The sequence below is a fragment of the Harmonia axyridis genome, chromosome 1, assembly GCF_914767665.1.
Source record: "Harmonia axyridis chromosome 1, icHarAxyr1.1, whole genome shotgun sequence".
In the NCBI taxonomy this organism is placed as follows: Eukaryota; Metazoa; Arthropoda; class Insecta; order Coleoptera; family Coccinellidae; genus Harmonia; species Harmonia axyridis.
Genome location: NC_059501.1, coordinates 59,831,777 through 59,848,034, shown reverse-complemented (window position 1 = coordinate 59,848,034; position 16,258 = coordinate 59,831,777). Strand labels below are relative to the sequence as shown.

General features: G+C 31.9%; 2 protein-coding genes across 2 annotated transcripts; one reads left to right on the top strand and one right to left on the bottom strand.

Moving 5' to 3' along the window:
• Nucleotides 1-7,520: 7,520 nt before the first annotated feature.
• LOC123675825 (XK-related protein 7-like) lies at nt 7,521-14,302 on the bottom strand. The gene is made up of 3 exons (XM_045611365.1): nt 13,804-14,302; nt 12,562-13,749; nt 7,521-8,934 (listed from the first exon to the last, which is right to left on the bottom strand). Exons 2-3 carry the CDS (start codon nt 13,724-13,726, stop codon nt 8,363-8,365), a joined length of 1,737 nt encoding a protein of 578 aa, XP_045467321.1. The 5' UTR covers nt 13,727-13,749; nt 13,804-14,302; the 3' UTR covers nt 7,521-8,362.
• Nucleotides 14,018-16,043, top strand: LOC123675831 (serine/threonine-protein phosphatase 2A regulatory subunit B'' subunit gamma-like). The gene is made up of 3 exons (XM_045611377.1): nt 14,018-14,119; nt 14,457-14,505; nt 14,556-16,043. Exons 2-3 carry the CDS (start codon nt 14,460-14,462, stop codon nt 15,824-15,826), a joined length of 1,317 nt encoding a protein of 438 aa, XP_045467333.1. The 5' UTR covers nt 14,018-14,119; nt 14,457-14,459; the 3' UTR covers nt 15,827-16,043.
• The last annotated feature ends 215 nt before the right edge of the window (nt 16,044-16,258 follow it).

Below are 16,258 nucleotides of genomic sequence, written 5' to 3'. Positions count from 1 at the left end.
TCTCCTCTTTTTTCCTAAAAAAACTTCATAAAACCTACCTAAATCCCGATATCTGCCTATATGCCCCATTCCTCTGGTTAATCTCCAGGGAGACAGTTGAATTTTTTCAAGGACTCGCTTTGCTCACCTAAGGTGCTCCGAAGGGAGTTTTCACCCAGAACCGTGAGCTGATTTCAGACGATCCACCCGGTATACTCGTTTGATTATATAGGAGGGGTACCTACTCCATATGACTTTTTTTCCTAGAACGCAACGTTTGGCCCGTGCCCACATGAAAATATTTATTTCAAATAACTTTTCATTATGACAAAATGGTTGAAAGAAAAAGTATCAAAATTTCTATCATTGAAGAAAACATCAAACCTCAAATATCGAGATAATAAATAATCAAATATGATATTGTGACCTTTAGTAGATTTTTCGTCGTGATACTTTCAAATTGGCCACAGTGGAATGAGACTTGAATGTCAAAATAATCCGCATCACCCCGTATACTCGAAAACTGCGAGGAAAATCGAAGGTTTGGAAGTTTTCCTAGGGCTTCGAGACAATTTGGAGGGGGGTCTTATTCTTGTCATTTTTGCTTTAGATGGTCCTGTTTAGGCTGTGATACTAGGTGCTTTCCAGCCAACGTCAGAAGCTCCTCGGTACTAGGGATGGGCAATAAATATCGAAATATCGATATTTTTTCAGAAAATTTTCGATAAATATCGTCGATATTTTCAACTTCGATACTATCGATTGTCGATATTTTCAACCGATATTATCGATATATTTATATAAATTTCAGAGTATCAAAATCGATATTTTTTAATATTTCGCATTACGATTTCGACCTCACGAAACATATTATACTTTAGTTCCATTAGTCAAAAATCCTGATTTAGCGGAATATAAAATAAATATCGAATATTTTTGATTTATGTAGTATGTAGCAGTTTTGAAATTCTACTCATCGAAAATAAAAAGTTATGTCTCGATCTTGCTGAAAGCTCAAGAAAAAAAAGACACAATAAAATTCAATGGCCGTTGTTAAATACCTTTCTTTCTGTACATAAAAGTCCTGAACCATTTATTGGTTATTGCTGGAATTCGCAAGATACCTTTTACCTACCCCACGGCCCATATCAACCCATACAATAAGAAGCATTTTCCGTTTTGAAATTCTACATATTGAAAATATGCAAAACTACTAAATATGATGTTTTCACCTGAATCTGGTCAAGATGAATCTGGATATTCGTCTAATGGAATTAGAGCATAATATGTTTCGTGTGGTCAAAATCATAATGCAAAATATTAAAAAATATCGAATTTGACACTTTCAAATAAATATCGACTATTTTCGATATGCAGAATTTCAGAACTGAAGTACCTACTTCATTTTAAAAATATTCTTTAAAATGCCTTTTTTCTTCCAGGACCTACCGTTTAGCGCCTGCCCACACGAAAATATTTGATACAAATATCTTTTCATTATGACAAAAATGGTTGAAAGAAAGAGTATCAAAATTTCTATCATTAAAGAAAATATCAACCCTCAAATATCGTGATAATTACTAATCAAATATGAGATTGTGACCCTCAGTAGAGTTTTCGTCGTGGTACTTTCAAATTGTGATAACCAAAAATCAATAGTTTACGGGATATTTGAGTTCTTGTGATATTTAAAAGATTCCTCATCTCACTTTTCGTCAATTTTCCTTGCCAGCGAGAAGTCCGGATCTAACACCGTTAGAATAGACGAAGCAGCGAGAAGATTGAGAGTAAATTTCACACGGAAAGTAACAAATAAAGAAATAAAATTAGAAAAATGGCCCGCGCTTGTATAAGAAATGTTGAAGGTCATTTCATACATAATTTATTAATACATTTTCTACAGAAATTATGAGTAAAATGGGAATGAAAAAACATTTGCTTCTTTTCCCCTTTCAAATCAAAATCTGCTGAAACAAAACTAGTGCCTGCATTCTAGAAAACTTTTTCAGGAAATAAAGAAGTAATTTGGCAAGTTTTTAAAATAATTCTGTCATACATAAATTGTGCAATTCGTAAGTTGCAGACAAATTTATATTAGAAATTTACTATTCTTTTATTTTAAATCATATTAATTCTTATTCAACATCTAATACAGCATAGTTTTGCTTTTTTCAAACACATCATTTCATTTTCTGATGAGAATAATCCAAAATTCAAATCAATCTTGGTCAACGAAGAATTAAATGAGATGAGAAGTTTTTTAAAAACCCAAGAATTCAAATATCTCGGAAACTGTTGATTTTCGGTTATCAATAAAAAATATGGCTCGATCGACAACAAATAATTGATACTAACAACTAACACCTCCTTAAAGATTCACGTCTAATTTGGAAACTGTATGAAACTGCTGTATAGCGAGTTATTTTTCCTTCAAGGCAAAGCTACCACTCTCCGCTATGGGGATGAGTCGTTGCAACCAGTGTGACCATCTATAGTAGAAATCTAGTTTTTTAATAGATTTCAGAGCTTCAGGATATCTATTGTAGATAAATTTTTCATAGTAGATTTTGGTAGATTTCTGCCTTGTTTGGCTGTTAGGTCCAAGATGGTACTATTTGTAATCTATGCCTATATACAGGGTGTTTCCTAAACATGCGGCAAAAATTCAGGGGGTTGTTCCTTGGACTATTTTAAGCATGTTTTGTCCTTGGATGATTTTTGAAAAACCTCTTTGTTTCGAAGATACAGGGCGAACAACATTTTTCATATTTTTAAAATTAATAATAGTTTAAATAAAAATGCGTACCGCACTGTGTTTACTAAGTAGGTACAATTTATTTTTAAATTTGTTTAACAACATTCCAATTACTAAAAACGGCCAGTTTTTTGACTAAAAATTGATAAAATCATTAGTTTATACCACTCCAGTAGAAAATGTGGAAGACTTGCGAAATCGGATCATTGCTGGGTGTAACTTAATAAGAAATGATCCTGGTGTTTTTGAAAGGGTTCGGCAGTCAATGAGGAGAAGATTGGATGCTTGTATGCTGGCTAGAGGTGGTCATTTTCAACAGTTTTTGTAGGTTGAGTTGAATTTTCATGTAATTTTTCATAATAAAATGTTATTATCTGAAATTTTGTTTCCCCTATATCTTCGAAACAAATAGGTTTTTCAAAAATCATCAAAGGACAAAATATTCTTAGAATAGTCCAAGGAACAACCCCCTGAATTTTTGCCGCATGTTTAGGAAACACCCTGTATAATGACTTGATAAAACTTGATTGTTTTTGTCAAGTCACTATATCTACGCTTGGTTTCAGTCCAATTTCAGATTTATTTCTGTTAGATATTTGAATATTTCGAAAAATGATAAAAAAATTTGTTCATGTTTCCCAAAGCTATAGATTACAGTGGGAGCAAAATAAATATTTTTTGACAGTAACAAGTACAATTCACAAATATGCAAGGATCTCTGAGCTTCTGAGCATGTGTAAAGATGATAGTAGATTTCTGTCAACGTCGAAGTAGATTATTCGCTTTTTGAGAGATGGTCACACTGGTTGCAACGCAACAGGTTCAGACTCGGCCAGTGGCGACGCTAGAGGGTACCTGGGGGTCCCAGGCCCCCCCTATTATATTGCTGGTCCCCCTAAAATTTGACAAACTAAGGCTAAAAGATTAGCAGAACTTTAATTTCGCTTCATTTTGGCCTACCCCCCAACAAAAATTTGGCCTCCTCTTGGCCACCCTTGTTTTTGAAAGCTGTATAAATACATATATATCTCAAAAATACCAGTGCCGAAGCACTACCCTAAACTGCAGTAAGCAAAAGTGTGTCTACATCTTTTTCAGTTGTAATTCAGAAAATCAAAGTTCATTTTCAGAAACGGGAACATGTATTTCAGAATAGGAATATGTTATTCAGAAAAGAGAAATTGAATTTCAGAATAGTTAATTTAATTTCAGAAAAACGAAATTGAAATTCAGATTAGGAAGTTGGATTTCAGAAAAACAAAGTTGTAATTCAGAATAGTTAATTGAAATTCAGAAAAGGAAAATTGTATTTCAGAAAAGAAAAATTGTATTTCAGAAGTTATCAATTCAATTTCAGAAAATGCTTCCTTAGGCTACAATGTCCTGTTAGAAAGTCAGTGGGGAGGCGTAACTTATTCTTGCTGATATCCAAATACCTTTTGGACCTTTCAGTTTTAAAGTTCCGAAGGAACTTTTTGGAATGATTCATTCCCGGAAGATTCCTCCAGTGTGCTTCTCTTTCAGTTTCTTCTTTCTCCAGAAACTCTTTCTTATAGGTGCATTTGCCTATACCAAAGAAAGGTTCTAGGCCAGTAAGTGGCGTTTGAGCTCCTTTTCTGGCTAGTGTGTTATTCTCTTCGCTTCCTTTGAAATTCTGAATTACAATTTCTTATTTCTGAATTACAATTTCCTATTTCTGAATTACAATTTCCTATTTCTGAATTTCAAATCACCAAATCTGAATTCCAATTTATATTTTCTGAAATCAAATTTACCCTTTCTGAATTACATATCACTATTCTGAAATTCAAATTACCGTTTCTGAATATAAAGTTCTTATTCTGAATTACAATTTCCATCTTCTGAAATTCAATTTACTATTCTGAATTACAATTTCCATATTCTGAAATTCAATTTACTTTTCTGAATTACAATTTCCATATTCTGAATTACAATTGAAAAAGGTGTAGACGCCAGGTCAATATAGGGTTGATATTCTTATTATCATTGAGATTGAAAACAAATTGATATATGGATAAACGCGTGCCTAATTCCCAAACGAAACGAGTTTTTCTTGTCAAAACGAGACATCGGTTTCTTTTTCAAAATAGCGAACAGACAAAACCTTCCGGTTTCATCTTATCTGACTAGGTTGCTGGATTAAAATTTTTATGAAATTGCGAACTGTTGATCAATTTTTTTTTTTATTCTTCATTTTTTATATGCTTCAGATCAAGCGATCAACATGAAATTTTGCAGGAAGCTTCATAATTGCCATTAAAATACAAATATTCATCTCGATCGAACCTCCAGTTTCAAAATTAACACACACAAAATTTTGAACAGCATATTTACTGAACTACCTTTTACACTTAGTTCTTCAGTGCAGATTCATTTTGATTCTGTGCGGAAATCATCGCTTGATCGATTCTTTCATTTTTCGGAAGAAACCAATGCGTAATGCAGATTATTAGAATACTCTCACTAATATTTTGCACAAAAAAAGTATAGTTTTTGTTTTATATCACTTTGAAAATTGAAAAGGTTTTTCATTTGTATCTCAAATATTCCAATGATGAATTTCAATAATTTTTTCGTCATGGAATTACCAAATTTTCTAAAATACTCCTATAATCCAACTGTCATTCATAGCTTTCTTATTTGATAATATTTGCATTTATTGATATTTTGAATTTTCAAATTGAAATACACGAGAACTTTCAATTTTTTTTTTTGGAAAAATTTTATTATATTGTGATTATGTATTTTTTCATCAGAATATGAAAATTCTAGTTGGTTTATGAGAGAGGTCATGTTGTTATTGATGCTTTTTCAGCTGTGCTGCCGAAAAATTATTTGCTTCAGGCGCCAAAATTACTCGCGCCGGCCCTGATTAAAACATTGCAGCTTAGCAATTCTCAGCACATATTCTTCAATCATTATTTTTGTTTCCGGATCTACGAAGGTAGTGGAAACATTATGGTCACTTTCAAGATGAAAAAAAATCTTGATCCCAAATGTAAGAATTAGTTATCATCAATAGTCATCACTGATGAGATGACTATAATGCACAATATGCATTATGGCACCTATCATGGTTGTTGATGTTGAATTTTTTCTCACGCGCGAGCGTTCAGGGGGTTCAAACCATAAAGACTAGAAGTATTTATCAATGGAAATAATAATCTGATAATACGAAATAAGTATTTAATTACAAAATATGATGTACAAAAATAAATAATACACTATAAGGCACCTAGAGGTATTTGTATACATATAAAATACAAATATCATTATCAAAATTATAAAATTTCATATACAAGTTCAGTTCTTAAAAAATTATATATCGTAAATATTTCATTATTTGAAAAAATAAATTTCTATTTCAACACTATCCATATTTTCTCAAATATCATCATGGAACCAAATTGATTAAACTTTTATGCTATTCGATAATTAAAGCTCTCACAATAAACCAATTATAAAATGGCACTTTAGGCCTTCAGAAATAATAAGACGCTACTATAGTAAACCAATAATTAGATATTTTCAAGATCGTAGAGAAATAGCAGCATACAAATGTGAATGACGTTTACTTTCTCAAATATTAACACAGCCTTTATTCTGTCACCCCTGACAACATTACGTAACCTAGATTTAAACGTCATTTTATGGGCAAGCCAGTGCCCTACAAAAATTCAAACCAACAGGAATAGAAACAAATTGAAAATCACCCTGCGACATTTTGACTGAAAATAAATCTGAACATTGCTCATATTCTTATAGTACTTTAAAAACACTAATAAACAGAAAATGAAAAATTTAAAAGAGGCAACATATTTGAAATTGAATTAAGGAAAACTACATCCCCTATATGGACATATTCTAGTTCTTCAGTATTTTTTCAGTGTAAATAAAGACAATGAATTTGCAGCGTATTGCATAGCAGCTGCAAGGGGAATTATTTCATTATGTTAAATTTGTTTCTATTCTTGACATGTTTTGAATATCACCTCAAATTATTGAATAGCATGTACACTCATCAATGAAATCTACCATCAAAAAGCTAAACTGTTTGAAGTTGCTAGAGGTAAAGGCAAAGAACTTATTAACAAATCTTCAACTGAAAGCTGTATCAAGATAGATATTCTGGCTCAAATAATAAAAGAATGAAGGAAATGATACCTTCAAATAAAAAATTTAGAACAGTCTATATTTCTGTGGTAGATCATTCAGTACAATAAATTACAAGTATCCTGTAAGTAATCAGTCATACTTTATGTAGGCAGTAGATTATACTAGTATAAACCTTTCAAAAAACTTCTTGATATTTCATTTTTCGAGCTTTCAAGAGAAATCATTAAATTTCAAGCATGGAATATCATTCATTAAATATATATCATATATTTTATAATCAACGTTCATTTAAATTCGGGGTCAAGAGTGCTGTGGAGTTGATTTTCTGTGATTATAAGTAGCCCTTAGCTTGTACCATTTTCAAACCCAGATTTGAAGTATGTACATATGGTACAAGCTAAGCGCTACTTGTAATCACAGAAAATCAACTATAATTTCTCCACAGCACTCTTGACCACGAATTTTAATGAACGCTTGTTATATGAATGCTATAATCAAATCTACCATTTGTCATAATTAAAATCTGTCATACTTCATGTTAAGTTTTACAAAATTTCATACATTTTTTCTTTAAAATACAATATTTTCAAATTCCGATGATTTATGAACCCATCAAAGAGAACAATGATTTGAGATTCAATTTATTTGAGATTCAATTTATTTGAGATTCCAACCAATGATGATGCTAACTCCTCTTGTACTTTTCATTTCAACAAAAAAACTGTCTAAAATGTCTTTTATGTCAATATGACAAATGAAATGGTAATAAAACTAGATAACCTCATAAAAGCAAAATTACTAAGAAAAGCTAAAACACAACTCGCTGATCTAGTCTGATGATGACCTTTTCAAGTTCCAAAAGTTTGAGAGAAAATTGAAGAGGATAAGAAGCAAGCAGCTCGTTATAGCCAAAACTAGTTAAAATATGTTGAAAGAAAATTAAACCAAAACTGTTCCATAAAGACTAAAACATAATACTCTACTTTAAGCGCATAAGTTTTCACTAAAACATCTATTTCTACTAGAATTTTTAGATTTGAGGGACAATATTTCTTCCTGAAATGATTCATTTATCTTAGGTTGTCTCAAAGTAGAATAAAGATGTTTGGTACAATTAGATCCAAACTAAATTATTAATTTCTTATTTATGCAGTAAAAAAAGTTGGATACAAAATAACTGGATGAATAATTCTATCTGTATCATCGATCTCTGTAAGCGAAAGGATACATAGGATTCCTTTGAAGTTATAGTCTTATGAATCAGTAGGAATAATAATTGTATTTGGAATAATTGAACAATTATGGTAATTTGAGTGAAATAACTTTTCAGAGATTTTTTCCAAAAAAGTTTTTCTACTTCAATTAGATCCGGATTCTTGAAATTATGGTAACTTATATGGCAGAATTTTGACCTACTACCTACGGCTATCACAACTCAATACTTACAGAAAACCCTTTCTTTAAGGAAAAATTCTTTCAGACAATGCTGAATCACAACTTTGTTTCATGCCTAAACTGCCGCCTCAACGGCCTCACAACTGCTGGCGGGGGATTACAATCACTCTCTTCATCTGCAGAGTCAACATCACCATCACTACTGTTTGTAGAGGCAACAGTCTGTACAGGTCTATTCAATCTCTGTCTACGATAATATTTAAATTCTCTTGGTAAAGTATACGATCTTGGTAGAGACAACTGACTCTCCAAGTCCGAGGGAGCATGAGGCCCTGGCATTTCCATTACCTCAGGTTCATTAACCGCACAATCACAATACAAATATCTAGGAGCCAACAGAAGCTCAGGCGTTCTACATCTGGGAGCTCTTGGGGGTGGCCTCCTGTTAAGATTAACTCCATAGCTGACCAAGTTATTCAAAGATGCCAAACTGAGTAGTTGAGGCTCCACATGCTTCTTCTCACTGGGGATCGGTTGACGATCATCTAAATCAACACCTTCTGGACCTACCAATTTACCCTGTTTTATTTCTTCCTCTATTATTTTAAGTTCAGCCAATTGTTTCTGCTTTTTTTCCTGAAGTTTTTGATGAATATTTACTCTAGAACCTGAAACATCACAATTAATCATAACATTACAATTTTTAATATCAACTACCACAATAAAATGATAATTGGATTTTAAATGTGCCTGCATAGTGTTTGATTATTTCAGTAAATCAGAATTCAAATTTTGAATAACTTCTCTTTTTATTTATGGGATAACGTTTCTTAGAATGAACAATATCAATGATCATTGCGAATTTCATAACGTATTTATTCATTTATTCCATTCAAATTCACAATTAATGATTTTTTCATATACCTAGGGGCCAAATTAGGGGAACAGACAAAATCTCACCGAAGTTTGTTGTTCATTTGCTTTTGATCTCTTTATTTGATTTTAGCATTTTAGCTTGAATCCTCGAAAACATAACTGCTCAGATGCCGTTCTTAAACTACTTAGTTTTTTTTTTATATACAGGGGTGAACAAAAAAAATCTAAAGTTAGATTTTATTTGAACATCTTTTGTAGTGAATGGTTGGCATAAGAGAATGTTTACGAGCTCTCAGGTATTGCCTCATCTTTTCGGAATATTTTTTCTTTTTATTAATTACAATATCTTAATTTGAAGATAATTGCCAGCACTTTATATGGTACTGTAATTAAATGAGAATTTAATGTTTCAAATAGCAAAGCTCTTAAAGTTAAAGTCAATTGAAACACTCACCTAAAAGCGTAAATAAATTCCATGAAAAAGTTGATTACATATATTGATGAATTCAGTTATCATTTTTCAACTGATGAACTGAGATATTAATACAATGAAAAGTTGTTCATCGTATTGATGAAGTCTTTCCATTAAATCTAAGAACAACTTCCATTGAATTAATGTTTGTTTCATTATTCGTAAGCATTTGTACTTTCTATCAATATTCTATTACTATTCCTTGAAGAGAAATAGTACAACCTTATACATCTAATGAACAAAGTTCTTCTATCCAAAAAATATTTCATTGGAACACCAGTCAACAGCAATTTCTGAATCATGATATTGATGTATTGTGTGTCCCAAATTTGAAGTCTAGTGAGGGGATCTCAGAATCCCTTTGAGCTAGAAGAAAATGAATGGCACATTTTCGGGCTTGAATTTTGAGGGAATTAATTTCGTAAAAACCACAACCTCATAAATTTATGAGGTTGCGGTTGAAGACAGTGGGAAATGGCATGAAATGAAAAGTTCTCATAACTTCTTCATTACTGGTGCCTTAAATATAAAACAGAAACATTCTATCGGCACTTTTTTCAGTAGAATACATTGGTGTGATCATTTGTTTTTATTGCAATTAGTTTTGAAGTTATAATACAAACTTGTGTGTTTTTGAAATGTAAACCATTCAAATTTTTGTAACAAATAAAATCGATTGATTTTTCAATTTTCAAAAATATATATAATTATATATAAATTTCTCATCAAGTATGAAAATTATCGAAAGTTTCAGTTTCATACAGCAAATCAACTAGGTGTCTACCTGTGAACTTAAGATCAATTCAGATTAATCAAGATAATTAAAATATTCGGTGGCCACCAAAATTTCCGATTTTTTCAACATTTTCAAATTAATAAATGTTGTTACTTAAATGTGACCAAAAGAAAAAATCTGTGTTAAATCCGAAGACTTTGATGGCCACCAAATATTTTAATTATCTGAAGTTCACAGATTATCGCAGGAGGCACTTGGTTGATTTGCTGTGTGAAACTGAAACTTTCAATGATTTTTTCCTTTGGTCACATTTAAAGAACAGCATATATTGAAAAAATCTAACGATGTTAAATCCGGAGACCTTGCAGGCCACTGAATATTTCAATTATCTAAAGTTCACCGATTATAATGGATAGGCACTTGGTTGATTTGCCGTATGAAACTGAAACTTGTGATGATGTCTAAAGTTTGATAAGCAATTTATAGGTCATATTATATATTTTTGAGAAGGAAAAAAATTTCAATTTTAATTTTTATAGAGATTTTTATGTTTTACATTTAAAAATCATAAGTTTGTATTATAACTTCAAAAGTGATTGCGATAAAAAACAAATTATGATACCAATGGACTCTACTTAAAAATCTGCCTGTAGAATGTTTTTGTCCCATGTTCAAGGAAGTATCAAGGAATTCATGAGAACTTTTCATTTCACGCCATTTTCCAATTTTCTCTTATAGCTTGAAAACAATTGAAATTAAAAGGTTGTGGTTTCCACCAAATTAATTCTCTCAAAAAATCGAGCCCGCTATTCCTTTTTTTCTAGCTCAAACGTATTCTGAGATCCCCTCACCAGACAACGACTTTGGGACACCCAATACAGGACCCTTGATTCTGGTAAACATGTTGCCGGAATTTTTTCAACCTCTCGAGAGCCTTTGATTCCTTGAATTATGGCTCTGAGTTAGAAAAACTTCACAGGTTGGGATTTCGTGGCCTTTTTTTCTGAGTGGTTATGATAAAAGGATATAATAATAATAAGGATATTGTAAAGTTTGTTGTATTTTTTAGATTCCACTTAATTTTAAACATAATTAATTTCAGGAGTTAAAAAAATCATTACAATCTTTACAATGATTGATCCATTTATCTTATTTTGAGACCTTGATTCTTATCTTCTAATATTAAAAGTAAGATTATCAAGCAAGAAACAAGATACATGTTGCATTCGATTTTTACAACGTAATAAATCAAAATATCATATGAAACATCGAAATCTATTTGGTTAAACTGCATCAATTCTCCAATATCAAGAATACCATCATGCTAAACTTGAATTTAAAAAGCTCCTCTGTATAAATTAAGCACTGATTTACTGAAACAATTTTTTTTTTGGGAAATAGTGAATTTGAACGTTTCTACTAAGTGTAGATTTATTTCAAATATTCAAGGAAATTGCTATGAATCAATGAATTTCAACAATTTTAGAGTAAAACTGAGGAATATAAAAAATGGGCTCTCGAAGTAAAGATAAAAAAAAAAGATCTATGTGCATTGGAGGGCTACCACATAAGAACATATTGGAAGATGGAAAACAAATTAGCCATTAAACTAGATTATAATTATCTTAGTATGAAACTGATGCATGATGGAACACTTGATGCAGCTATAAAAGAAAGAAACATGCAGGGAATTAAGGCGATATCCATTATGAACGGCATCCTGTGGGATCAATCAATATTCAAATAAAACAAACACCGTAATTATAATATACTGAAGAGCATAATTACATATGGGAGAGAGACCTGGCAAATGAAGCAAATATCCGAAAATATGTTTGCTAGCAACAGAGATGGATTTCTGGAGGAGGTCTGCGGGCATATCTAAGAGGGATCGTATACTTTATGAAAGAATTTGAGAAATAATAGGATCTTAACATACAATAATTGAGGACATGAAAACCAAACAACTGATATGGCAGGCCACGTTCAGAGGATGTCTGATGACAGATTATCCAAGCAGAATTTAACATGGACACCACAGGGCAGAAGGAAGAGGAGAAGACTGAGGAAAAGTTGGAGAGCAGGCATTGACGAAGAGATAGAAGAACAAGAGATACCAGAAAATCTGTGGTTGAATAGAGAAATGGCGGTTAGGAGTCGGAGAACGCTATAATCCAATATATATATATATATATAGAGAGTAAAACTTACCAACACTACTACCTTCATTTTCACTGGAAGAAGGTAGTGGTCTCCTCCAAAAAGGTACTGCCATTGGTGATAACACAGGTGGAGGTACAAAAGTAGTTGGTTTTTTCTTTTTCCGGTATAAAGCAGCTGCTGCAGGACTACTAAAACGACAATTGAACACACCTGGTGGAGCTGCAGGCTTTTCCAATAATCTTTTCACATGGAAAAATTTATAATACATCAACATGAAAATTATACCTACTAAGAAAAGAACAATGGTGAGTATTGGAACCAGCTCCCAATAAGGGGGTTTATTGTACCATACAGCCGCTAACCATGCACTTACTAATAGGCAATTCTCAAAGAACATAATCACATAAAAGATTGTCATTGTTCTTCCATGAGGTTTTTCTTGTAGATTAATGTATGCCAAAATATAAACGGCTGCAATTAAGGCACATAGGCCAAGTTTACTTCCCCTTTGTCCATGAAATGGACTTTTAGGAGATAACAACCATAGGAACATGCAAGCCCAATGGAGTGAAAGAACTAAGAATATCCATGACTTGTAACTTGCAGCATATGCTGCAAGAGCAAGAGCTCGAGCAGTTACAGTTCCTCCTCTCCACAAAAGTTGTGATACTACTCCAAACCATGTCAATACTAGTCTATCCACACATTGAACATGTTTACTGAATGATGCTAATGACCAGCAAATGGAAAATAATGACAGTGATGCTGATACTGTTAATAAATCAGATGGTAGTCCACCTTCATTGGTTGGCAATAAACTCAACTGTAAAAGCAGCATAGGAGCTGCCTGAACAAAACCATGAATTAACCTTAATATACACAGATCTCTCACTTCTCTCTTAACACTACTTAATTGAACAGGTACTAAAAGACGTGAATATCTCCACAAAACTCCAAGTTGTGTGAAATGAAGCACTATCACAAAACATCTTGCCCAGCCATTTGGTTTCTTGTTCAAATACCAATATAAAGAGAGCATTTGTGTTACTATCGCTGTTAATATACAAGATCCCAGAGCTATGCTGAACAAATTTGTTTGGTTTCTTTTATACAACTCAGATATGACAAGTATATCAAATACAAAGTCGCAGAAATATGCAGCTAAGGACACTACATTGAAGAGAAGATCACATAATGGCAAAAATTCTGCCATGACTTAGTCCCACTGTTCACATGCTGAAAATAAAATTATTAGGTATATTTAATTCAATAGAATAAGATAGAACTTACTTGTTAGGAATACCTGAATGGGCGAGTGCCCAAATTCCTAACCTCCTTTCATAACTCCAGTTAATTATGAAAAGTTCTTCAGTTTCTCATTTGATCGAATATCTTTTGAAATGGTATTCACTATTTTTTACCATTATTCAATTTTGTTCGAATGAATTATTTTCCAATTTGATTTTTTCAAAATCAGTAAATAGAACTCATGAAAATCTTTCAAATTATTTTACCAAGAACGGCCACCACGTTACATATTTTGACGTTGACATTCCGTTGGTTTGGAATTTGTTAGGAATTCCGATCTAGCTAAGGGGCGAACTAGGTATGCGAAGAAAGAATTATTCAAGAATTACCAATGTTATAATAAATATTTTCCTATCGAAGATAAGATTAATTACTGAAATTCTGTTGAATTGTAGACTATGTTATTGTTCGAAGGCCTAATCATTCATTTAACTAATTTTTTCCGGAAGTAATTTTGACATTTTATAAACACTAACGCGAACTGACAGGACAGGTTATTTGAAAACAACATAACGGCATTCCACATTCCTTTTCAATTTCATTGGAAAGATTTTTTTATAAAGTCTTCCTTGTAAAACAAAAATTATCTAATATGTTTTTTTAAAGTGACAACAATCTTTATTTTAAAATTTTAGAAAATGGATTTTAAAACTCTTCTGAAAAATAAAGTCAACAAACTGAAAGGTAATACACCCCTTATCAACTGTTAGCTTTTATATAAAGAAATATTTCAGATAAATATGGTTTACCTTCTGAAGATCGTCAAATCAAACTAGAGGAAGAATATTTTGCTAAATATCTAGAAGAATTCGGACTTAAATGTAACGATGAAACGATAAAAATTCCGCGCTTTTATAAAAGACCCCCTAGTGAGAATGAACCACTTCGTCAACACCTTCGTGAAGAAAGTGTATCGCACCTATTGAAAAGACGAAGCCAGCAACTTTTAGATAACGATGAATTGAAGGAACTGTGGATACTTTTAGAGAATCAAAGCCTTCCTGATGACCAGCTTATAACCTATTCAGATTTCAAAAGAATTGCTTCCTTAGCTAATCAAAAAGCACAAACCTATTTTACTCCATGTGTTTTTGCAAAATTACAGCAAGGGGACCCCCAAGGAAGAATTTTTACACTGTCTCTTTTTAATTATGTAATGAGAAAGGTTTGGTTAGAACAAACAAGAATTGGCCTTTCTTTATATGATACTTCAGGACTAGGTTTTTTAACTGAAATGGACTTAGAAAATTATATAACAGATTTGTTACCTACAATTCCTCAACTTGAAGGATTAGAAAAGTCATTTCACAGTTTTTATGTTTGTACAGTTATCAGAAAATTTTTATTTTTTTTAGACACAGTTGGTTCGGGGCGTGTTAGAATACTTGATATATTGTCCTGTTCTTTTTTAGATGATTTGCTTGAATTACGAGATGAGAATCTGAGTAAAGAATCTCTTGAGCAAAATTGGTTCAGTGCATCCTCAGCATTGAGAATATATGGACATTATTTAAATTTAGATAGAAACCATAATGGAATGTTGAGTAAATCAGAGTTGGCAAGTTATGGTTCAGGAACCTTAACTCAACCATTTTTGGATCGTGTTTTTCAAACTTGTGTTACATATGGTGGTGAAATGGATTATAAAACCTATTTAGACTTAGTTTTAGCACTAGAGAATCGCTCAGAGCCTCAAGCAATATCATACCTATTTCGAATTATCGATATAAGAGAACAGAAATATCTGGATGCATTCACATTGAATTATTTCTTTAGAGCTATTCAGGATCAAATGAAGGCACATGGAGCTGAGCCAGTTTCATTTGAAGATGTTAAAGATGAGTTGTTTGATATGGTAAGGCCTAAAGATCCTGAGAGAATCACTCTTGAAGATTTGCTTGCCTGTGGGCAAGGTGATACCTTTATTAGTATTTTAATTGAATTTCATGGCTTTTGGGCTTATGAAAATCGAGAAGCTGTAACAGCTGAATCAGCACAAGACTAGTTCTGAGATATTCAGGCCAATTAATTTTTCCAATACAAATTTTTGGATTCCTAGACATTTGCTTTAATCAAAAGTGGTTTTGTTTCTTGAAGATCAAATATTCAAAAAAGAAATGACAAATTCTCTTTTCCAAAGCATTATAACAATAGATATGCAATAAGGATAAATGAGAGATATTCTCAACTTATGTATACTTGAAATAAATTATAAAACATAACATTATATGAAACTCCATAATAATACCTACCTATTATATGATTCTTAGGATCCCATTTCTCATTTTTCAATGAAATTTAGATGAGTCATTTTTTCCCTTTTAGCTTGTTTGCCTCTATCATTTTAATCAAAAATCCATTTCTTTGAAATAATTAATATTATTTTGATTTTCTATTCCTAATAATATTTATAGTTTTTGAGTTTAAAAGTTTTAAA